The sequence below is a fragment of the Anomaloglossus baeobatrachus genome, chromosome 2 (assembly GCF_048569485.1).
Source record: "Anomaloglossus baeobatrachus isolate aAnoBae1 chromosome 2, aAnoBae1.hap1, whole genome shotgun sequence".
NCBI lineage: Eukaryota > Metazoa > Chordata > Amphibia > Anura > Aromobatidae > Anomaloglossus > Anomaloglossus baeobatrachus.
In genome coordinates, this window is record NC_134354.1 from 508314287 (window position 1) to 508339703 (window position 25417).

General features: G+C 42.2%; 1 protein-coding gene across 2 annotated transcripts in view; it reads left to right on the forward strand.

Annotated features, from left to right (window-relative positions):
• Positions 1-25417, forward strand: part of FRMPD4 (FERM and PDZ domain containing 4) — a 631692-nt gene that overhangs the window by 489544 nt on the left and 116731 nt on the right. For both annotated transcript variants that reach the window (XM_075336517.1, XM_075336515.1), the window contains exon 5: positions 13020-13122. In XM_075336517.1, the coding sequence (XP_075192632.1) occupies positions 13020-13122 (103 nt within the window). The remainder of the gene's footprint in view (positions 1-13019; positions 13123-25417) is intronic.

A 25417-nucleotide genomic window follows, 5' to 3' on the forward strand; every position in this document is an offset into this window, starting at 1 on the left:
AGGGCTAAAAAAACCCCCAGGGCACAGCTCCTCACCTACAGGCCCAAACAAACGTCCTCTGGTGGTGAATAGAGTTGAGCGCAGTTCGTGGTTCGTGGTTCTCCAGTTCGCGGCTCGAGTGATTTTGGGGCATGTTCTAGATCGAACTAGAACTCGAGCTTTTTGCAAAAGCTCGATAGTTCTAGATACGTTCGAGAACGGTTCTAGCAGCAAAAAGCAGGGCTTTTTACAGCTACAGTGTGCAGGAGCCATCGCTGGCAGCCTGCCACAAGCTGGTAACCAAGATAAACATCGGGTATCCAAGCAAAGCGCTTTGGTTAGTAACCCGATGTTTATCTTAGTTACGTGCAGGAAGCCCACACTTTCCCGCTCAGCTCGCTCCGCCCCCTCCTGCCCGCGGCATGTACACATACATACACAAACACACACACACACACACATCCCCCCCCCCATCCCCCCCCATCCCCCCCATCCCCCCCCGCCCGCCCGCTCGCTCGCTCGCTCGCTCGCTCGGCTTACCTGCGGTGATGAAGTCCCGCCATCCCGACCTCAGCGCTGTCACTGTCCTCCATGGCCGCCGCTTGTCACATCACCTATCGCTTCCGACCCGAGACTGACTAGCGGTGACGTCACGGACCTCTCGCGATACTTGCTGTGAAGGCGCCGGTCATTGACCTCAGTGACAGGGGCTGTCAGTGTGCTGGAGATCAGCGCAGGTAATGTACCTCGCTGACAGCAGCACTTGTCACCCCCCTGCAGTGACCTGGGCTGACCCATTGATGTTAGCTCAGGTCACTGCACTGCTCTCCCAGTCAATGGGGAACATCCTGCTCTTCATTGACTGGGACAGTGTGGATCGTCATGGCAACCCCTTGGATTACACCAGACCTGGATTTGTTTTTCAATCTAATAAATTGGTTAAAGAGGGAATGTTTTGGGGAGTGTTTTTTCAAATAAAAATGTGTTTGTCGTCTATTTTTTTTTATTACTGACTGGGTTGGTGATGTCGGGTATCTGATAGACGCCTGACCTCACCAACCCCAGGGCTTGATGCCAGGTGACATTACACATCTGGTATTAACCCCAAATATTACCCCGTTTGCCACCGCACCAGGGCGCGGGATGAGCTGGGGCGAAGCACCAGGATTGGCGCATCTAATGGATGCGCCACTTCTGGGGCGGCTGCGGCCTGCTATTTTTAGGCTGGGGAGATTCCAATAACCATGGACCTCCCTAGTCTGAGAATATCAGGCCCCAGCTGTCTGCTTTACCTTGGCTGGTGATCCAATTTTGGGGGACCCCTACGTGTTTTTTTTTTTAATTATTTATTTAATTTAAAATAACAGCGTGGGGTGCCCTCAGTTTTGGATTACCAGCCAAGGTGAGGTTGCCAGCTGTGGTCTGCAGGCTGCAGCCGTCTGCTTTACCCTAGCTGGCTACAAAACTAGGGGGAACCCTATGTCATTTTTTTTTCATTTTTTTGGCTAAATACAAAGCTAAGCACCCCTTAGTGCCACATGAAAGGTACCAAAGGGTGTTCCACTTTTTCTCCATTTTTTTCTCCACTTTCTCTCCACTTTTTCTCCACTTTTTCTCCATTTTTTTCTCCACTTTTTCTCCACTTTTTCTCCACTTTTTCTCCACTTTTTCTCCACTTTTTCTCCACTTTTTCTCCTCTTAATCTCCACTTTTTCTCCTCTTATGCTCCACTTTTTCTCCACTTTTTCTCCACTTTTTCTCCACTTTTTTCTCCACTTTTTCTCCTCTTATGCTCCACTTTTTCTCCACTTTTTCTCCACTTTTTCTCCTCTTATGCTCCACTTTTTCTCCACTTTTTCTCCACGTTCTCTCCACTTTTTTCTCCACTTTTTCTCCTCTTATGCTCCACTTTTTCTCCACTTTTTCTCCACTTTTTCTCCACTTATGCTCCACTTTTTCTCCACTTTTTCTCCACTTTTTCTCCACTTTTTTCTCCACTTTTTCTCCTCTTATGCTCCACTTTTTCTCCACTTTTTCTCCACTTTTTCTCCTCTTATGCTCCACTTTTTCTCCACTTTTTCTCCACTTTTTCTCCACTTTTTCTCCACTTTTTTCTCCACTTTTTCTCCTCTTATGCTCCACTTTTTCTCCACTTTTTCTCCACTTTTTCTCCACTTTTTCTCCTCTTATGCTCCACTTTTTCTCCACTTTTTCTCCACGTTCTCTCCACTTTTTTCTCCACTTTTTCTCCTCTTATGCTCCACTTTTTCTCCACTTTTTCTCCACTTTTTCTCCACTTTTTCTCCACTTTTTCTCCTCTTATGCTCCACTTTTTCTCCACTTTTTCTTCACTTTTTTCTCCACTTTTTCTCCTCTTATGCTCCACTTTTTCTCCACTTTTTCTCCACTTTTTCTCCACTTTTTCTCCTCTTAATCTCCACTTTTTCTCCTCTTATGCTCCACTTTTTCTCCACTTTTTTCTCCACTTTTTCTCCACTTTTTCTCCTCTTATGCTCCACTTTTTCTCCACTTTTTTCTCCACTTTTTCTCCACTTTTTCTCCTCTTATGCTCCACTTTTTCTCCACTTTTTTCTCCACTTTTTTCTCCACTTTTTCTCCTCTTAATCTCCACTTTTTCTCCACTTTTTCTCCACTTTTTCTCCACTTTTTTGTCCACTTTTTCTCCACTTTTTCTCCTCTTAATCTCCACTTTTTCTCCACTTTTTCTCCACTTTTTCTCCACTTTTTTGTCCACTTTTTCTCCACTTTTTCTCCTCTTATGCTCCACTTTTTCTCCACTTTTTCTCCACTTTTTCTCCACTTTTTCTCCACTTTTTTCTCCACTTTTTCTCCACTTTTTCTCCTCTTATGTTCCACTTATTCTCCACTTTTTCTCCACTTTTTCTCCACTTTTTCTCCTCTTATGTTCCACTTATTCTCCACTTTTTCTCCACTTTTTCTCCACTTTTTCTCCTCTTATGCTCCACTTTTTCTCCACTTTTTCTCCACTTTTTCTCCACTTTTTCTCCTCTTATGCTCCACTTTTTCTCCACTTTTTCTTCACTTTTTTCTCCACTTTTTCTCCTCTTATGCTCCACTTTTTCTCCACTTTTTCTCCACTTTTTCTCCACTTTTTCTCCTCTTAATCTCCACTTTTTCTCCTCTTATGCTCCACTTTTTCTCCACTTTTTTCTCCACTTTTTCTCCACTTTTTCTCCTCTTATGCTCCACTTTTTCTCCACTTTTTTCTCCACTTTTTTCTCCACTTTTTCTCCTCTTAATCTCCACTTTTTCTCCACTTTTTCTCCACTTTTTCTCCACTTTTTCTCCACTTTTTTCTCCACTTTTTCTCCACTTTTTCTCCTCTTATGTTCCACTTATTCTCCACTTTTTCTCCACTTTTTCTCTACTTTTTCTATGGTCGGTCTACCCATTAGCTCTGCCATGCATAGTGTAGCTCTACACCTACTGCACATGTTACTTTATGATTGACATCTCTTTCGTACCAGAGCTGTCTAAGTCTACTCTGACCCCATATTTGTCATTACTATATTGTCCTTGTACTGTATTATGACATTTGTATCATGTGTTTCATTTCTTGCTGTGTTGCAATTTTTTTGCTGCATCCCAATTGTACCTCTACATTGTTCGAGTTTATGTTATTGTTCTCTCACTCTTATGTGATACTGATTATTGTCATTTTTCATGATTACATGCAGATAAGTCCAATCTGACGAAGGCTCAGGCCGAAACGTCATTTGTAACTTGTTTTGGACAAAAACATATATGCTTATGAAAAAAAAATTTTCTTAATACGGACCAATAAAGAGTGATTTTGCATTACTATCCATTGTGACTTACTGACTTAGTCTGGGAGATATAGAGTGCCGAGGTTACTCACTAATTTTATCTATTATTACCTCTGAGCACCTATATACCAGTGAGCAGAGCTTCCTCTACAGTAGTTCTCCTGATTAGGCATGCCCTTACCTCATGAGCAGGGCATTGCAGCTTTGGTAGCAACCATTACGACATGGACTCTGCTGCTGTGGACCCGGGGAGAGTGAGTGCAGATTCATTGCACCCACACTCCTCACATGAAGGGTCCGCACTCCTAGAAAATGGGGGATACGTTCCCTGAGTGTCTCCCCCCCATATTCTAGACGGTCCAGAGTCGTCGTGGGACCCCTTTATTTTTTTTCTTACAATAAATTGGTGAAAGAGGAAATGTTTTGGGGACTGTTTTTTCAAATAAATTTCTTTTGTCGATTTTTTGTTTTTGTTAGTACTGACAGTTTATGATGTTGGGTATCTAATAGACGCCATGACATCACAAACTGCTGGGCTTGATCTCAGGTGACTTTACAGCTAGTATCAACCCGATTTATTACCCCGTTTGCCACTGCACCAGGGCACGGGATGAGCTGGGGTGAAGCGCCAGGATTGGCGCATCTAGTGGATGCGCCACGTCTGGGGTGCCTGCGGCCTGCTATTTTTAGGCTGTGAAGGCCCAATAACTATGGACCTTCCCACCCTGAGAATACCAGACCACAGCTGTCCGCTTTACCTTGGCTGGTGATCCAATTTGGGGGGTCCCCTACTTTTATTGTGTAATTATTAATATTTATAAAATAATTATAAAAAAGAGCCTGAGGGGACCTCCACATTGGATCCCCAACCACGGTAAAGCTGCCAGCTGTGGTTTTCAGGCTACAGCCGTCTGCTTTACCCTAGCTGGCTATCAAAAATGGGGGGACCCAACGTAATTTTTTTTTTTTAACTATTTTTTAAATAGAAAAAATTAATGGGCTTCCCTGTATTTTGATTGCCAACCAAGGTAACGGCAGGCAGATGGGGGTGGCAACCCATAGCTGTCTGCTTTATCTGCGCTGAGAATCAAAAATACCGCGGAGCGCTACGTCATTTTTTTAAAGATTTATTTTTACAGCACTGTGATGTCCAGCAATCAAAATACAGGGAAGCCCATTTTATTTTTAGTTATTTAAATAAATAATTAAAAAAAATATATGTTAGCTCCCACTGCATTTTTTGTATTGCTAGCTAAGGGTAATCCAAGCAGCTACTGGCTGCTAACCCCCACTGCTTGGTGTTACCTTCACTGGCAATGGAAAATCCAGGGAAGCATTTTTTTTTTTTTTTGCCAAAAAGCTACAAAAAAAGGACGTGAGCTTCGCCATATTTTTGTATGCTAGCCAGGTATAGCAGGCAGGTGCTGGAAGAGTTGGATACAGCGCCAGAAGATGGCGCTTCTATGAAAATGCCATTTTCTGAGGCGGCTGCAGACTGCAAATCGCAGCAGTGGGGCCCAGAAAGCTCAGGCCAACCTGTGCTGCGGATTCCAATCCCCAGCTGCCTAGTTGTACCTGGCTGGACACAAAAATGGGGCAAAGCCTACGTCATTTGTTTTCTAATTATTTCATGAAATTCATGAAATAATAAAAAAAGGGCTTCCCTTTATTTTTGGTTCCCAGCCGGGTACAAATAGGCAACTGGGGGTTGGGGGCAGCCGTACCTGCCTGCTGTACCTGGCTAGCATACAAAAATATGGCGAAGCCACATAATTTTTTCAGGGGGCAAAAAACTTCTGCATACAGTCCTGGATGGAGTATGCTGAGCCTTGTAGTTCTGCAGCTGCTGTCTGTCTGTATGGAGAAGAGCAGACAGCAGCTGCAGAACTACAAGGCTCAGCATACTCCATCCAGGACTGCATGCAGAAGTTTTTTGCCCACCAAAAAAATGACGTGGGCTTCGCCATATTTTTGTATGCTAGCCAGGTACAGCTGGCAGCCACGGGCTGCCTCCAACCCCCAGTTGCCTATTTGTACCCGGCTGGGAACCAAAAATATAGGGAAGCCCGTTTTTTTTAATTATTTCACTTATTTCATGAAATAATTAAAAAACAAATGACGTGGGCTTCGTCCTATTTTTGTGTCCAGCCGGGTACAACTAGGCAGCTGGGGATTGGAATCCGCAGCACAGGTTAGCCCGAGGTTTGTGGGCGCCTCTGCTGCGGATTTCAGTCCGCAGCCGTCCCAGAAAATGGCGCTCTCATAGAAGCGCCATCATCTGGCGCTGTATCCAACTCTTCCAACAGCCCTGGAGCCGGGTGGCTTGTTGGGTAATCATGAGTTAATACTGGCTTTGTTTTACCAGCCAGTATTAAGCCAGAGATTCTTAATGTCAGGCACGTTTGACCCGGCCATTAAGAATCTCCAATAAAGGGTTAAAAAAAGACACCACACAGAGAAAAAATACTTTAATAGAAATAAATACACAGACACATTAGAGACTCCATCTTTATTACCCCTGTCAGCCCTCCACGATCCTGCTCTTCTGTCTTCTTTCTTTCTAGTGTAGTAGTAGTGACGATTGTAGTGAGGGGCATCACTTGGGGCTGGGGAACCTCCATCCTAACTACAATGCTCACTACAATCGGGAAGCAGCGTGCAGCCTTCACTCCGTGAGTGATCACTGCTGGCTGCTAGCGGTAACAGCGGTAACGCTGACAGACGCGTTACCATAGCAACGGTGCTCCCGGAGCCGCGGTTAGCGGTGACGTCACCGCTAACTGCGTTGCTATGGCAACGGTGATCTCCGTTAATGACCGGCTGTGTCAGCCGGTCCCTAACGGAACGGGGAGTCGACCGTGTGCTAGAGCATGTCGCCGGTACACGGCGATACACATATGTGCACCGTGTACCGGAGAGATGCACTCGCAGGTCCTACATGACGTGTCATAGTCATGTGACCAGTCTGTAGCCAATGAGATAATAGCCACGTGACTGGTCACATGGCTATTTTGACGTCACGATAGGTCCTGCTTCTCTGCTGGCAGTGCAGGTCACCGGGAGGATTCAGCGATCATCGGATGGAATAGCGGCAGGAGACAGAGTGCAGAAGGGATCGCGAGGACCGGTAAGTGTTATGGCAATGTTTATTAACTGTTTGTGTACATTTATAATGCATTTTTATGTGTTTGTGATTGCCTCCCATTATAGCCTATTGGTTCTAGTTCGGTTCGTCGAACGTTCGACGAGCCGAACTCGAGCCAGACCCCCCGTTCGGCGAACCGCCTCGAGCCGAACCGGGACCGGTTCGCTCATCTCTAGTGGTGAACCAAGGTTCATCAGTACATATAATCACGAGTGGGGCACCATGAAGGATATCCTTTATAGGCATTGGCCGGTTTTATTATCTGATCCAATATTATCGGGGATCCTCACGGATGCTCCACTCGTGACAGCGAGACGCGCCAAGAATATTAAGGACCTGTTGGTGAGGAGTCATTACGTCCCAGACATTAAGAATCCCTTCAGCACTCGTGGTCCAACCCTTGGATGCTTTAAGTGTGGTCACTGTTTGGCGTGCAGCAACATTGTCCGTACTGGGACATTCTTCTCCTCTGGCCAAGCAAAGACCTTTGAGATTCGGAAATATATATCATGTGGTACTACACATGTCGTTTATTTTGCCACTTGCCCGTGCTCTCTGATCTACGTGGGGCTTACTTCGCGTGAGCTCCGCGTTAGGGTCAGAGAGCACGTGCGTGATATTTCAGCAGCAACATCTGCACAGGATCTCACCCTCCTCAAAACCCTTCCACGTCACTTCAAGAGATTTCATAATTGTGATCCCACACTTCTTGAGGTACGTGGAATTGACACAGTTAGTTGTGGCTCCAGGGGTGGAGATATAAAGAAAAAATTGGCTCAATGTGAGGCTCAGTGGATTAGTACTCTAGAAACTCTGGTTCCTAGAGGACTTAATGAAGTCATTAGTTTTGCATGTTTCCTTTGAATGACTCTCTCCATGTTCCTCTTTTACGAATTTTTTCACCACTTTTTAACTGATTTTTATCGTATATATATAGTAATTCCTTTTTGTAAATATTTTTATGCAATTTTATATCATTTTTACGTTCTGCCCCCTTCTTTCCCTTCTCCCCTTTCCTTTTTTCTTTTGAATTCTGTGCCTCATTGCCGTCATTTATTGCATTTTTTACACTCCTAAATAGGTGGTGCTCAGTGTGAATATATTGGGTATCCATCCCCTGTTGATGTCTGGGAATCTTTTTGGATTTGGGACCCACCAAGTGAAGTTAAATTATACCTATACCAACGACTTCAGAGCCATCCGGATGGGATTCTCGCTCCTGGTCACCTATATGGACTGATTACTAACTGTGGCGGAGGTTCACCATCTATGCTATCTGGTGCTGCGTCTTCTATGATACTTATTTGACATGTCTGCACCGCTTTTATACTTGATTTGGCTCCGCCCCATTTGGTCACATGATCGGACTTTTTCTTTGCCATAGTATTGACTTTCCCCTGACTTCCTGGCCTGCCGCCCTCCAGTACGCGCCGGTTCGCCGGCCCCTCCCCTCTCTCTGATGTGATCGCCGTCTCATTGGACGGGGGCGCGTGTGTGGGATGTGAGCCACGTGTCCCCACTCCCACGTGTGCGTCCCTGTTCTGACGGCGCTCCCTCAGTGGGGAGGTGTGGTGCTGGCTCCCGCGCGCGTCATTTCCGGTGGGCGTCACTCCAGGAAGCCGCACATACAGCGGGTATTATAAATGAGTGAGGCTTTCTATCCTTAGTACCCTCGCCTTTCCTCCCTGATGAAGCAGTACCCACAGTGGTAATATTTATCTTGCGAAACGTACGTTGGAGGTTATAGGGGGCTTTCCTCTATGGGGGGGTCTCCCTACCTGGGGATTTTGGCTTTGTTTGTAACCAGCATTTTTGCTAGCAGCTTTCTGCATATTGTTAAACATGGCACTATGTTGATGGCAGGAGATATAGTGGATTCTACATATGTATTGTGCTTATAGCAGCGTTATTACTTCATGTTTGCACTTGGCACTTTATAAATTTTGTATGCTGCTATCTTTTGCACTGAATCCACTCAAGCACTCAGCACTTTATGACTATCTATTTATTATATGCCGTCATGTTGGTGTTTTGTCTGTAACAATGGCCATCTAGGTTAATAAATTGACATCCTGTGATTGTTTCCATATATGCTGCTGCCTCTTCCCCTGGGGCTACTTTCTATTTTCACTCCCCCATTCTATGTATTTTATTGTGTTTACATGGCCATTTTTCTTCTTTTGTGTCTTGTTCACTTTCATATTATTGAATAAAATTTGTTACCATTTTTGCACTATTCATTACTCCATGTTTCTTCGGTTTTTTGATATTGTATAGGAGTATGTGCTAGGCACATGTTTTGCCCCATTAAGGGCAATTGTGCCTTATTTTTGTGATATATGATGGTTGTGAGGTACAGTTTTCTCATCACAAAACAGGTACAGCAGGATGAACTACCTTAAGGCTCTAATGCTTCAAAATTTCATATTTACACAAATTGCTCTCTTATGCTCCCTTTTTCTCATACAGCCATGTTCACACAGACTACATTCCATACCCCCACTTTTACAGATTGCACCCCAGACTGCTCATTATGCCCCAGTCTGTCACCGAGAATGCTCATTAATTCTTAAGGCCCCTGTTCTCAGTCTGTTTTTTATATATTATCTGGCACAATGCCTCTGCAAGACACAGACTGCTCCAGTCATTCCCCTCCCTGAGTTTTCAATGGGATCACTTCAGGCCATCTTTCTCTTCCGACAAGCCTACAACCTGCCGTAACCCTCAGTCTGATACAGCGCCGCAAAATCAGCTCTACCATCACCTACTGTATCCTCACCTATCCCTTGTAGACTGTGAGCCCTCGCGGGCAGGGACCTCTATCCTCCTGTACCAGTCTGTGCCTTGTATTGTTTATGATTATTGTACTTGTCCCTATTATGTATACCCCTTTCACATGTAAAGCACCATGGAATTCATGGCGCTATAATAATAAATAATAATAATTACACATAGACCAGATCTCCATAAACCGTTATTTTGGGTTTACTATCCTAAACTTTGTAATCTTCCTTTTGTATGTAAATCACTACATTACTATTAAAGAAACACTCCCATTAATATTTCTTTTCATTAAATGTGTGTTTATGTGTACTGTGTGTAGTGTGCCTGAAATAGTATAGTCACCTTCAGCAATTTTGTCTGGGTGTTCCACTCTTATTTTCAGTGATGTCACCACAATTCACATTAGCCAGCTCAGTCAATGCTCTACACGTGAGCAGAAAGTCTCTTTTACAATGTAAGTACCTAATCCTGATGTTCTATAAACTGTGTGCAGAATTAATAGGCAAATAAGTATTTTGATCCCATCCCATGATACTTTGTATACATGTTGTCCAACTCCAAGCTGTATAGGCTTGAGATCCAACTAAGTAAATCAGGTGATGTGCATCTCTGTAATGAGGAGGGGTGTGGTGTAATGACATCAACACACTATATAAGGTGTGCTTAATTATTAGGCAACTTCCTTTCCTTTGGCAAAATGGGTCAGAAGAGAGATTTGACGGGCTCTGAAAAGTCCAAAATTGTGAGATGTCTTACAGAGGGATGCAGCAGTCTTGAAATTGCCAAACTTTTAAAGCGTGATCACCGAACAATCAAGGGTTTCATGGCAAATAGCCAACAGGGTCGCAAGAAGCGTGTTGGGCAAAAAAGGCACAAAATAACTGCCCATGAATTGAGGAAAATCAAAAGTGAAGTAGCCAAGATGCCATTTGCCACCAGTTTGGCCATATTTCAGAGCTGCAACATTATTGGAGTATCAAAAAGCACAAGGTGTGCCATACTCAGGGACATGGCCAAGGTAAGGAAGGCTGAAAAACGACCACCTTTGAACAAGAAACATAAGATAAAACGTCAAAACTGGGCCAAGAAAAACATCTTAAGACTGATTTTTCAAAGGTTTTATGGACTGATGAAATGAGGGTGACTCTTGATGGGCCAGATGGATGGGCCAGAGAATGGATCAGTAAAGGGCAAAGAGCTCCACTCCGACTCAGATGCCAGCATCGTATAGGTGGGGTACTGGTATGGGCTGATATCATCAAAGAGGAACTTGTGGGACCTTTTCAGGTTCATGATGGAGTGAAGCTCAACTGCCAGACCTACTGCCATTTTCTTCAAGCAGTGGTACCGGAAGAAGTAGTTATCATTCAAGAATAACATGATTTTCATGCAGGACAATGCTCCATCACATGCATCCAACTAATTCACAGCGTGGCTGGCCAGTAAATGTCTAAAAGATGAAAAAATTATGACATCGCCTCTTTGTTCACATGATCTAAACCCCATAGAGACCCTGTGGTCCCTCATAAAATGTAAGCTCTACAGGGAGGGAAAAGAGTACACCTCTCGGAACAGTGTCTGGTAGGCTGTGGTGGCTGCTGCACGCAATGTTGATCGTAAACAGATCAAGCAACTAACAGACTCTATGGATGGTAGGCTGTGGAGTGTCATTATAAAGAAAGGTGGCTATATTGGTCACTAATTTTTTGGGTTTTGGTTTTGCATGTCAGAAATTTTTATTTCTAAATTTTGTGCAGTTATATTGGTTTACCTGGTGAAAATAAACAAGTGAGATGGGAATATATTTGGTTTTTATTAAGTTGCCTAATAATTATGCAATAGTTACCTGAACAAACAGATATCCTCCTAAGATAACCAAATCTAAATAAAAATCCCCTCTAACTTCCAAAAATATTAAGCTTTGATATTTATGAGTCTTTTGGGTTGAATAAGAACATAGTTGTTGATCAATAACAAAAAAAACCCCTCTAAAATACAAATTGCCAAATAATTCTGCATACGGTGTAGACTTACATTGTAAAAGTCACTTCCCAGTCATGCAGTGCAGTGTGATCCAGAGAGTCTGCAGAACAGTGACTGATAAAAGGAGCAGAACGGAGCTGGATTCTGGAGACGATGGCAGTAGATGACTTTATTAATACGCTCACACTATGCACATATAAAAACATATAAAAACATTTAAATAAGTTGTCCTACCAAAAAATCCAAAACATTTTTTAAGATAATCTATGCTGTATTGTCATTTAAAACACTCCTACACTTTTGTTTTGTTTTTGACTTTTGTTCCTCTTGACTTATTACTTTTTCTCTACAGCCTCTTTATTTACCTGCAGCTCAACCAAACTTGACATCTTCCTGTGCCTGTGTTCCAGACCTCACAGTCAGAGCTGGCACCATCCAGCCTCATTGTCCAGCCCCGCCCTCTGCCTGCCTTCTGCACACACATTGGCTGTCAGTAATTTGCCCCAGCATCTGATAGATAAACGAACACTGTGTAATGAAAACAATACATAGCACCTAATGTGAGTCTATAGCAGATATATACACCATGTGTGTATGGTATGTATAATAAATATATAAATACACATAAACGTACATATATACACACATGTAGATACACACATACCCACCCACACACATATACACAGATAACAATGCACAGGGAGCAGGGGAGGTTATGGAATGTGGGGAGGGGCAGAGGAGGACGAGGGGGGGGGCTCATTGCACTCTACCTGGTTGGCAGCAGGGTGGCAACATGATGTCGTCTGTGATGCCCGTCAACAAGCTCCTGCCACTGTCGACGTGACATCACAGGAAGCAGCAAAATCTTGGCAGGAGTGATCACATGACCGCTCTAAGCCGGGGGAGAGGGGCTGACAGCAGGGCAGGTAGATAGTTGCTATATAATTACATGCCCCTATGTAGCCTTATAGTGAAATTTAAAAAATAAGCCATATAAATCGGATAACCCTTTTAATGAACTAATCATGGCAAGGCTTCATTAACTTACTTATTATTTATTTGACAATGTAGCATCATTTTTACAAATATTCAAACATGAGTTGAGTAAAATATGATTGAGAACAAATATTTGCATTAATATGGTGACTTTTAACCTTCTCTATGCAATTTTGACATTACTTCTAGAAATAATAACAAATGATTGACTGTCTATACGAAGTAATGAATTAATCACTTCCTCTTATCTTGCAGGAGGTGAATTATTTTAGTTTGTGTATTCTTAAATGTTCTTAATTCTTCTTTCCTTTTTTCTGGTGCAGGTGGACCCTCCGAAGGGAAATTAGTCCCAGGAGACCAGATCATTATGATAAATGAGGAGCCAGTCAGCAGTGCCCCAAGGGAGCGAGTGATCGACCTTGTCAGGTAAGTGATATGTTTCCTCTTTTAATTTGCCGTACCCAGCAATAGCCTTGAGTGCGTTGCCATCAGTAATAAAACATTAATACACAGCAGGAAATATTTTTTTCTTGCATATGCACTTGGAATACTGAGCAGCTGTGAATTCAAACCAGAATGTCAGAGAGACGAGGCCTTCAGTCATTTCTATAACAATTATATAACATTTCTGGGACTGTCAGAAGTTGTACATTAAGGAGCTAAAAAAGTTTCTAGAAATACAAGGATACCAGTGATTTACCATACTGGGAAGAAAATATACTCCTTAGGATACAGGATATCTGTAATATTTGCCACTTATTAGTTATTACGGGTGACAAAATATAGGCCAATAGCTATGTGATTACTCTGAAACACAACCGCTTCCAGCTGTCATTTGTCAATCTTAGAATCTGGGAAACTGAATCATAAAACTGTGCTATAAAAAAAAGAAAAAATCTAGCCTCATACAGATGACAAATATTTACAGCAGGTAAATCCAATGTTATTTTTCATTTTTTTATTAATTATTTTTTCCCCAAAAATTTCCCCCCATCTCTTTTTTTTTTTAGCCAGAAGTGTCCCAATTTATGCATACCCAGAAGGGAAAGCTTTGGTACTGTTATTTTACTGTATGTATAATATTGAATGTTTTTGTTACTGGCAAACTGGGGAACACCGGGTAACCTGTGATGGTCTAAGGCTGGGGCCCCTGCGCTCACCACCCTAACACTCGGAAGTATACTTGAAGGTAGGGAGGTTCGGACCGAAAACCTAGGCCCTATTTCCTGTCCTTGTCTCTGATTATAAGACCCACCCTCCACAACACACCACCCGGGGGGGAAGGGGCAGGAACAGAAGTCAACACCCCAACGACAAATATACTTAAAACAGGTTAACAACAACTACAACTCATACACACAGCAACCACACATAAAGGAGCCACTAAAAGTGCATGAGGGGAAACAACATAAAAGGGGGGGATTAAACAGACTACTGGATACCTTCCATACCTTAACAAGTACACCTGGGAAATGCTGCAGCAAGCACCAATGCTGCAACCAAAAGCACAACTGAGATAGGGTTTCTCCAAATCCTTACACCTCCTGGCCAAGCTTCCAAATTAATGAAAATAACAGGCACCCTCTGGTGGGGGTAGACAGGTATATATAGAACCTGGGTGTGGTTCAAACTGGAAACACCTGACCAGGAGTCATGAGGTTCTGGAAGGTGAACTGACATTAACCCTCTCCTTGCCAAATGAAAGGGAATCAATTTAATCAGCAGAGACCCACAAGACAAAGTGAGACTCATACCCAGAACCTGTTATAAAACTCCGCAACAGAGGAAAGACCGTGACAGATTTTGCATAATGAGTTTTTCTTAATGACACCATTTTGGAGTACAAATAATGTTTTAAACTACTATTAATCAATTTGTTGAGAAGGTGAATTGAAAAAAGAAAACAGAAATTCCTACATTGTTTGTTCCGCCTTACAGTATCAATGGCATTTTGTTTTTTGTGGGTCTTTTTTGCGTTAGCGCTTTTATATAGTAAAACAGTTTTTGTATAAAAAAAAATTGCTTTTGTAACTTTTTTCCTTCCTTTTTCTTTTTATTCATCGGGACTTGTTGAGAGTAGAATTAAGCAAAATGCTTCCTAGGACTCCGGTATAATGACAACTTTGGTAAGGTGGCAAGCCACATTTCCTAATCCCTAGACCGTTCTACTAATTTGTAGGCCCCCAAGATGTTGGTACTACATCATGGAGTGTTTCACACCACTATGTCATGACATCATGGAGCCTAGTAATTACATATTGTACCACATAGGATACCGGCAAATATGGTATGGGATGGTTCATTTGGCGTCACAGCGACGTCACTAAGTGGCCGCCCAATAGAAGCGGTGGGGCGGAGATGAGCAGGACATAACATCCCGCCCACCTCCTTCCTTCCTCATTGCCAACGGCCGCAGGTAAGGTGAGGTTCCTCGTTTCTGCGGTGTCGCATGTAGCGATGTGTGCTGCCGCAGGAACGACGAACAACATTGTACCTGCAGCAGCAACGATAATTGGGAATAGGGGGGCATGTCACCAATTAGCGATTTTGAACGTTTTTGCGATGATTCAAAATTGCTCATAGGTGTCACACGCAACATCGCTAATGCGGCCGGATGTGCGTCCCAAATTCCGTGACCCCAACGACATCGCTTTAGCGATGTCGCAGCATGTAAAGTGGCCTTTAGGGTTCAATGGTAAATACATCTTACATGCATATACTTTGTAAGCATATCCTATTTGAAAGTTAATAAAAAAAAAACAGCAAGGACTCTTATTACAGTATTACAGTGTATGTGTATGGGTCACTTTCAAAAGAATAACCAAAAATGAGGAATTAATGGTTTTAGGTACATAGAGTATAGTTGTATTAAGCTGAATTTTCAAGTTCCCATGAATTATGACTTCAAACACGCTATGATTTGATTTGTAAAAATTGTCCTACCCCCAAAAAAATATTTTAAAAAATGTCATACTTTGATGATGACTCATACAGCAGGCTAATGACATCAGGAATGGTGGCACAGGCTTCCTTATAATGGCCTGCATCTATCAAATAACATAGTGAAGCACAGCCAATTAGGGTGGACTTTTACACACAGAATAAAAGAAAGGGGGCATCCAAGCATCATCATTTTAGCCTTTGCCAGCATAGGAGTAGGAGGTAGAAGCGCTCGGCTCATTCTCTACATAGAGATAGAAAAAGGCCCAATCTGATTTTGGTGTAGTACTTCAGTAATGAATCCCATTGAAAATGAAAGTGATAGTTTTGAGTTTGTTAATAACAATACAAAGAGGGGAAGTACAGTGCCTTGCGAAAGTATTCGGCTCCCTTGAATTTTTCAACCTTTTTCCACATTTCAGGCTTCAAACATAAAGATATAAATTTTAATGTTATGGTGAAGAATCGACAACAAGTGGGACACAATTGTGAAGTTGAACGAAATTTATTGCTTATTTTAAACTTTTTTAAAAAATAAATAATAGAAAATTGGGACATGCAATATTATTCGGCCCCTTTAAGTTAATACTTTGTAGAGCCACCTTTTGCTGCGATTACAGCTGCAAGTCGCTTGGGTTATGTGTCTATCAGTTTTGCACATTGAGAGACTACAATTCTTGCACATTCTTCCTTTGCAAATAGCTTGAGCTGAGTGAGGTTGGATGGAGAGCGTTTGTGAACAGCAGTTTTCAGCTCTTTCCACAGATTCTCGATAGGATTCAGGTCTGGACTTTAACTTGGCCATTCTAACACCTGTATATGTTTATTTGTGAACCATTCGATTGTAGATTTTGCTTTATGTTTGAGATCATTGTCTTGTTGGAAGACAAATCTCCGTCCCAGTCTCAGGTCTTTTGCAGACTACAACAGGTTTTCTTCAAAAATGGTCCTGTATTTGGCTCCATCCATCTTCCCATCAATTTTAACCATCTTCACTGTTCCTGCTGAAGAAAACCAGGCCCAAACCATGGTGCTGCCTCCACCATCTTTGACAGTGGGGATGGTGTGTTCAGAGTGATGAGCTGTGTTGCGTTCATTCCAAACATATCAATTTTCATTGAATCCAAATAGTTCGATTTTGATTTCATCTGACCAGCGCACCTTCTCCACATGTTTGGTGTGTCTCCCAGGTAGCTTTTGGCAAACTTTAAACAACACTTTTTATGGATCTTTGAGAAATGGCTTTCTCCTTGCCACTCTTCCATAAAGGCCAGATTTGTGCAGTGTACAACTGATTGTTGTCCTATGGGCAGACTCTCCCACCTCAGCTGTAGATCTTTGCAGTTCATCCAGAGTGATCATGGGCCTCTTGGCTGCATCTCTGATCAGTCTTCTCCTTGTTTGGATGGACGGCCGGGTCTTGGTAAATTTGCAGTGGTATGATACTCCTTCCTTTTCAATATGATCGCTTACACAGTGCTCCTTGGGATGTTTAAAGTTTTGGAAATCTTTTTGTAACCAAATCCAGCTTTAACCTTCTCCACAACAGTATCATAGACCTGCCTGTTGTTTTCCTTGATCTTCATGATGCTCTCTGCACTTTAAACAGAACACTGCGACTATTACAGAGCAGGTGCATTTATACGGAGACTTTATTACACACAGGTGTCATCATCAGTCATTTAGGACAACATTGATCATTCAGAGATCCTCAATGAACGTCTAGAGTGAGTTTGCTGCACTGAAAGTAATAATATTGCACGCCCCACTTTTCAGTTATTTTTTTTAAAAGTTTAAAATATGCAATACATTTCGTTCAACTTCACAATCGTGTCCCACTTGTTGTTGATTCTTTACCATAACATTACAATTTTTATCTTTATGTTTGAAGCCTGAAATGTGGTAAAAGGTAGAAAAATAATTCAAGGGGGCCGAATACTTTCGTAAGGCACTGTATGTAGCTCTATAGTCACTTTATGTGACTGTGAAATGACTGATCGGAGATATAATGCAGCAACATTACCTTAAGACCAGCCTTTTTTAAGTCTTCAAACACTGCAAACAAGGAGGTCAATGTTAAACCCCTCAATTATAATTTGGATACTAAACCAAAATCTTGAAACCAAGTCTTGTGAATCAAAGATTCTTTGTGGATATTTTCCAATATTAAACTCTTACATGCCACCCAAATAGTGCTATAGGTTACCACTGGTTTACATCCGTTTGTCCCTAGCCAGAGAGATGAGGTTACTTAAATATTAATAAGGCTGTGTTTGCATAAAAGAGCTGAAAATGAGTTCAATACGCAACTAGGAAAATTCTGAATGTATCACACATATTTTTAGGTCAATTACAGGCTTTTCAATATTGTGATATGCATCAAATTTATTTTCTGTGAAAGTTGTGAATTTGAATTTAAAATGATCTGCCCAACTTTAATTATAATACACTGATGAGCAAAAGGGTAACAGTGTTTTGAATTTTTGACTTTCAGGCTCCATATCTCACCATCCACTACAGCTTTGGGCATGAGACTCTCATCATTTTCTGTTTCATACATAAATTTAACTTCCAACTATTTAGAATATGATTAGTTATGTACAGTCTTGTCATGTCACTGCATTGTTACTGTTTTTCTCCAAGTGTTTGAAAAATCATTTTCTTCCTGTATACTACAAATTACAATCTTTTCTCACATTTCCTAATAGCTCAGTGTGTTATTAGGTTGATTCCCAAGTCAAACGTAACTGGTTTGAATAGAGGAGCAGCCATGAATGAGATATCTCAAAAAAAGAGAAAAAGCATCATCCAGCTCATCATTAGCCGTCAAGAAATTGCGAAACTACATGATGTGAGTGCCATGACAGTTCAAAGAATATAAAATTAAGTCTGTCCATCCATTCAAAAGTCAAGAGGTGGACATCCAGGTAAAATCTCAGAGTCAACAAGTTGGCTCATCACATGGTCTATCAGTTCTGGCACAACAAACACGACAGCAGTGATGCCTCATATGCTTCGTAATAGTGAGATTAAAGATATCCATGCAAGCACAGTGCGACGCACATTACACAACTCTAGAACGGTGTCCTGAAAAAAGGTGAAAAAAACCTCGACTTTAATATCATCATAAGAAGAGTCAGCTGGAGTTTAAAACATAACAATGGGCCTGGAAGAAACAAGGGTAAAAGGTGCTAACAAATTGAGAAATTGGAAGAAATGTCAAGTTTGGTGAGCAAGCCTGATGATATGGGGTTGTTTCACAGCCTAAGACATTGGATACATGACCAGGATCTTACAAGATAAGTTACTTTGTACACTAGAATACTATTGGTATGAAAAGGACGTCATAGTGTTTCAGAAGGACAACAACTCGAAGCATACATTGAGAGTGAAATAGTTCAATGACAATGAAGTAGAGCTGCTGAATTGTCTCCAACAGTCCTCAGAAATCAATCCAATTGAACACTTATGGGTAAAGATGAAGAGAAAATCCAGTGAGTTGACCAGTATGCACCATCAGTGGAAATATGTGGAAGGGACCTGGGGTTCAATTTTGGTATATAAATGTTTGAATCTGATCAAGAGCATGCCCAGAAGGATGCTGACAATGATGAAAGCCAAAGGTGAATTCTCAAAATATTAATAAAATAAAAGGTATATTTTAGGAGCAAAATAGTAACAATGCAGTGACGTAACAAGAATCTGTGTAACTAAGCATAGGATTAATAGTTGCAAGTCAAATTTATGTATTAGATAGCCAAGATGATTGTCTATAAAATAAAGGTATTATTACTTTGAAAGCTGTAGTGGATGGTGTAATATGGAGACTGAAAGTGAAAAATTTAAAATAGTGTTACCCTTTTGCTTGTCAGTGTACATGAAGGCATATGAATTTTTTTTCTATTGCAAAACCCAACAGAAGAAATTATCCAACTCGGATAGTATGCTCGGCAGTATGATCTACAGTCAGCTAGTGTAGGGGGAGGTGCTGCTGAGCAAGGGACAGATTTTATGTGCAGATAGTGTAGGTACTAGGAGACGTAACGTCACCTCTGCCACTATTGCCATAGTAACCTACCAAGCGGGTTACTATAGCATCAGTGATCTCCGATCACCTGATTACCAGGGCCGCTATGCACTGGCTCCTGCAGGAGCCGCAGGAGTTAACTCCCTGTTTACCTGGGCTGCTTATGCAGGAGCTGCCGAATAGCGGCACCGGGAATCAGCTGATCAGAGATCACCGTTGCTGTAGTAACACGCTAAGTAGGTTACTATGGAAACGGTGGAAACGGTGACGTCACTGCCTACCAACCCACCGCAGCCTCTGCTCAATTATACAGCACGGGGAGGAGCAGCATTCTTCCTCCCCCCCATGCTGTGTGATGTGGCAGAGCTGCATGGGTAGAAGAAAACAGGAGACCAGGATCGTGGAGGGGTGAGAGGAGTAATAAAGATGGAATCCCTAAGTGTGTCTCTGTATTTATTTATAATAAGTATTTTTTCTCTGTGTGGTGTCTTTTTTTAACCCTTTATTGGAGATTATTAATGACCGGGTCAAACTTGGCCTGACATTAAGAATCTCAGGCTTAATACCAGCTGGTACAACAAAGCTGGTATTACCCCCTTACTACCCAGCGTGCCACACAGCACCAGGGCCGCTTGAGGAGTTGGATACAGCCCCAAGATGATGGCGCTTCTTTGAAAGCGCCATTTTCTGGGGTGGCTACAGACTGCATTTTGCAGCGGAGGGCCAAGACAGCTTGGGCCAACCTGCGCTACGGATTCCAATCCCCAGCTGCTTAGTTGTATCTGGCTGGATGCAAAAATTGGATGAAGCCCACAAAATTTTTCTTTTAATTATTTCATGAAATTCATGAAATAATTAAAAAAGGGCTTCCCTATATTTTTGGTTCCCAGCTGGGTACAAATAGGCAGCTGGGGGTTGGGGGCAGCCCATTCCTGCTTGCTGTACCTGACTAGCATACAAAAATATGGCAAAGCCCACGCATTTTTTTTTTAATTTTCTGGAAAAAACTTAAAAAGGGCTTTCCTGGATTTTTCATTGCCAGTGAAGATAACACCAAGCAGTGGGAGTTAACAGCCAGTAGCTGCCTGGGTTACCCTTAGCTAGCAATAGAAAATGCAGCAGTAGCCCACTCATTTTTTTTTTACCCTTAACCCTTGGGTTAGAGTTATGTGTTTGGGATTTTTCTTTTGTTTTTTAATGATTCAAAAAAAAAAAACACATGGGCTTTGCCATATTTTTGTATGCCTGCCACATACAGCAGGCAAGTACAGGCTGCCTCCAACCCCCAGCTGCCTATTTGTACCCAGCTGGGAGCCAAAAATATAGGGAAGCCCTTTTTTTTAAAATTATTTCATGAATTTCAGGGCCACTGGAAGATTGGAAACAGAGCCATTTTCTGGTGCTATATCCAACTCTTCCATTGGCCCTGGTGCCAGGTGGCTCGCTTTGTAATAATGAGGTTAGGGCTAGCTGTGTATTATCAGCTGTAACTAAGCCCGAAATTCATGGTGTCATGCTAATATTAGCCATGGCTACCATGAATTTCTGGTAAAGATAAAAAAAACACAACACACAGAAAAATATTTTTATTAGAAATGAAACACAACACAATTAGTGACTCAATCTTTATTGAACTAAAGAACCCCCCCTCCGCCGTAGTCCTGGGTCGAGGGTCCCGCAATGTCCAATCCGGATCCAATGTCATCTGATCGGTTTGCTGGAAGGCAAACTGATCAGATGATGTGTCAGGTTCAAGGACCTGAATCACATGACACATCAGCTGATTGTATAAACGGCTTTTAAACAATCAGCTGATGCATCAGTAGAAAAAAAAACTATACTCCTCTCTGCAGACTCCCGTCCGATCGCTCCAGGATCTGCCGGTAATCAACTGATGCGGTCACCTGACAACATCAGCTGATCCTTTAAACCAGCCAGGCAGTAAAAAGCCGGCCTCACCGCTGGACTTATACGATCAGCTGATCACCGGTAGGTACTGGAGCGATCGGACGTGTCTCAGGAGTCTGCAGACAGGGGAGTATGATAGATATTTTTTTTCTATTGTTTAGTTTTGGTTTTGCTTAGCAGGAAATGTACAGGCAGAAAGAAGCTGCCGCACATACGCTACCTAGCAAAAGTGCATGTCATTCGGGAGGAGGAACACAGGATTCTTCTTCCCCCTAATACAAAGACAACATTGCTCACAGCAGTGAACTGGGAGTCAGAAATGCTTACAGGGATCTTCCCCATGCTGCTCCCATGTCATTTAAGCACTGTTGTTATGCATCTGTGACACTTTTTAGCTTTCTCCAGACCACCGGGGGTGCCGCTGGAAAAATGCTCGGGTATCCCATAGGCTAAGATTGGGCTCGGTGCTTGAGTCGAGCACCCGAGCATTTCAAAATGCTCAACCCGAGCATCGAGCACCCGAGCATTTTACTGCTTCATCATCTCTAATTATAACATATTGTAATTTATTGTGTAACTTATTTCCAAAGATTGTGGTTCCCGTAAATGTAACTTGAAGCTCTTGTGCCCCAATGCCAGATCTAGATAATAGTGCTAAAAAACAGAAGCGCTGATAGGGTTTTACCAGATAAGTACAGGTTAATATATAGATAAAAACACTCACCAAAAATGGTTGTGAAGGGTCACAACCACCGTAGATAGCATAGGATATTGGCGGCTGCTGCGGCCCCACGTGCAGAAGTCTTCAGTGTAGGAGGAGAAAAAGGGGTTAAACTCGCGCAATCCGCCAAATAAGATGTAGAGATGTTGATAGTTTAATCACTCTTTTATTCCATAGGTCTACGCGTTTCAAGGTGCAGGGACCTCTTCCTCAGGATCAGAAAATCAACATACATGTTGATTTTCTGGTCCTGAGGAAGAGGTCCCTGCACCTTGAAACGCGTAGACCTATGGAATAAAAGAGTGATTAAACTATCAACATCTCTACATCTTATTTGGCGGATTGCGCGGGTTTAACCCCTTTTTCTCCTCCTACACTGAAGACCAATGCCAGATCTGTAATAGGTCACTCTGCTATAAGCAACTCTCATTTCAGATGATAGAGAGGCCTTTAAGCACCGAGAGCACCAATGCTCAGGTATAACTACCGTGCCTTCAACCCTTTGGTATTTTTTGTTTTGCTACCTCACAATCTGGAATTTCACTTTTTTAGGGTTTGTATCAGTTTATGTATAAAGCATGTCTACAATTGTAAACATTTATTTTTCATTTTACTGTGTAACAGTAGGAAAAAAAAAATGAAAACTTCAGTGTACATAACTATTCATCCACTAAAGTCAGTACTTTGTAGAGCCTCCTTTTGCAGCAATTGCAGCTGCAAGTCAATTTGGCTATCTCTATATGAGCGTTTCCCATCTTGTCACTGGGAGTTTTGCTCTAAGGCCCACGGGGAAAGTGTCCTCCGGATATATCCACACGACATTCCCCAGGAGCTCTCAGAAAACCGCCGCACAACTTTGTCTGTTTACATGCTACGGTTTTATTGCGGAATGTCCTGTGGATATGCTGCGGTATTCTGCATTGAGGATACAGTACCATGGCTTCGGCACTGCATTTTCAATGCAGAACAAGTGCTGGAGTGATCAGGAGTTCATACTTAGCTCCATCACGCAGCACTTTACTTTCCGTCCGTGTCTGTCAGTGTCTTCACTTTGCAGGAGAAGGTGGGCAGGCCTGATCTATCTCCGGCTGTCACATGACCGGAGCTCGTGCAGGCCCGCCCACCACCTCCTGCAAAGTGCTCCTGGCTCCACCGTGCTCCTCTGTACTAGAGGAAGTGACTCCGGTGTCTTCTATCAAGGCAGGTAAGTATGGGACCCTGCGGAGAAATCCGCAAGAATAATTCACATGCTTCAGATTTTTCCGTGGGGAAATCTGCAATATTTCCGGCACAGCACTCCCCAAATGCCATAGAAATGGCTGGGGACTCGCTGTACTGCGGATTTTTGAAAAATCTGCAGAATTTCTGCAAAAAAATCGCGGCAAATTCCGCGAATTTTCCGCAGCGTGGGCCATTAGCCTAAGTCCTCCAAGTTAGGTGGTTTCCTCTGGTGAACAGCAATCTTCAAGTCTGATCCCAGATTCTCAATTGGAATAATGTCTGGGCTTTGATTAGGCCACTCCAAACATTTACACATTTTCCCTTAAACCACTCGAGTGTTGTTTTAGCAGTGTGCTTTGGGTCATTGTCTTATTGGAAGGTAAGCTTCTGTCCCAGTCTAAAATCACTGGCAAACAAGTTTTGCTCAAGAATATCCCTGCATTTTGCACCATCCATCTTCCCTTCAAGTTGAACCATTTTCCTTGTCCCTCCTGCAGAAAAATAGCCCCCCAGCATGATACTGCCAACATCACATTTCACTGTGAAAATGGTGTTCTTGGGGTGATGAAATGTGTTGGTTTGGATTCACCTTGGTGGCCAAAAAGTAAACTTTTTGTCTCATTTGTCCATAGCACCTTCCTCCATACATTTGGGCGGTGTTCCACATGTCTTTTGTCAAACTCAAAATGAGTCTTCCAATTTTTGGCTGTAAGTAATGGCTTTTTTCTGGCCACTCTTCCATAAAGCCTAGCTCTATGGAGTGTATGGCTTATTGTGGTCATATGGACAGATACTTTAGTCTCTGCTTGGAACTCTCAAGCTCCCTCAGAATTACCTTTGGTCTCTGATCTGTCTCTCTGAGTAATCACCCCCTTGCCCAGGCTAAGAGTTTTGGTGGGCAACCCTCTCTTAGCAGGTTTTATGTGGTAATATACTCTATCTATTTGATGATAATAGATTTGATGGTGCTGCAGAGAATCATCAGAGACTGAAATATTGTTTAGAACCCAACCGTGACTTGTACTTTTCAACAACTTTGTCTCTTACTTGTTTGGAGATCTCCTTGGTCTTCATGGTGTTGTTTGGTTAGTGGTGCCTATTGCTTAATGGTGTTGCAGCCTCTGTGGATTTTCAGAAAAGGTGTGTATATACTGACAGATGCTGGGACACTTAGATTACACACAGGTGGACTTCCTTTCACTAAGCATGTGACTTATTGCTTGCACCAGAAATTTAGGGGTTTCATAGCAAAAAGGGACTTGGCAATTCTATTTTTTTTTTGTTCTATAAATTTAATTTTTGGCTATAATTTTTCTCACTTCACTTCTCCAACTTGTACTATTTAGTGGTGAAGCCTCACACACAAATCAGATTACAAATATATTTCAACACAGGTTGTAATGTAACAAAATAAGTAAAAAGCCCAGTGGATCAATTCTTTTGCAAGGCACTGTACTACCTTTGTACTTCTTATCGCTACACCCCTAGGTTACATTTAAATGCAAGTATCAAAAAAGTAAGACAGAGAATCCTCCCTATATCGAATAGGTTTGGCTTGGCTCACAGAATTTCAGAAAGAAAATCCTGCAAATTTTATATTTTAAATGGATTTACAGTAAAGATCATTGGATTTTAAACACCGTTTGCTGCAGGTCTGATGCCTTACTAGCTTTTGTCCATGCAGTGGCACTTATCACTTGCAGGCTGAATCAACACATGCACATCAAGCAGGAGTGAGCTGTATCAAACAATATTATTCATCTACACGTTCTGTTCACACTTTAATTATTCATATGGTGTACTACAGTCAAACTCAATGAAATGGAGTAGTTACTACAGAAAAAGAGTAAAAAATAGGTAATGCTTGATAGAGCATAAAAAAATAAAACTATTATGTCCTGATA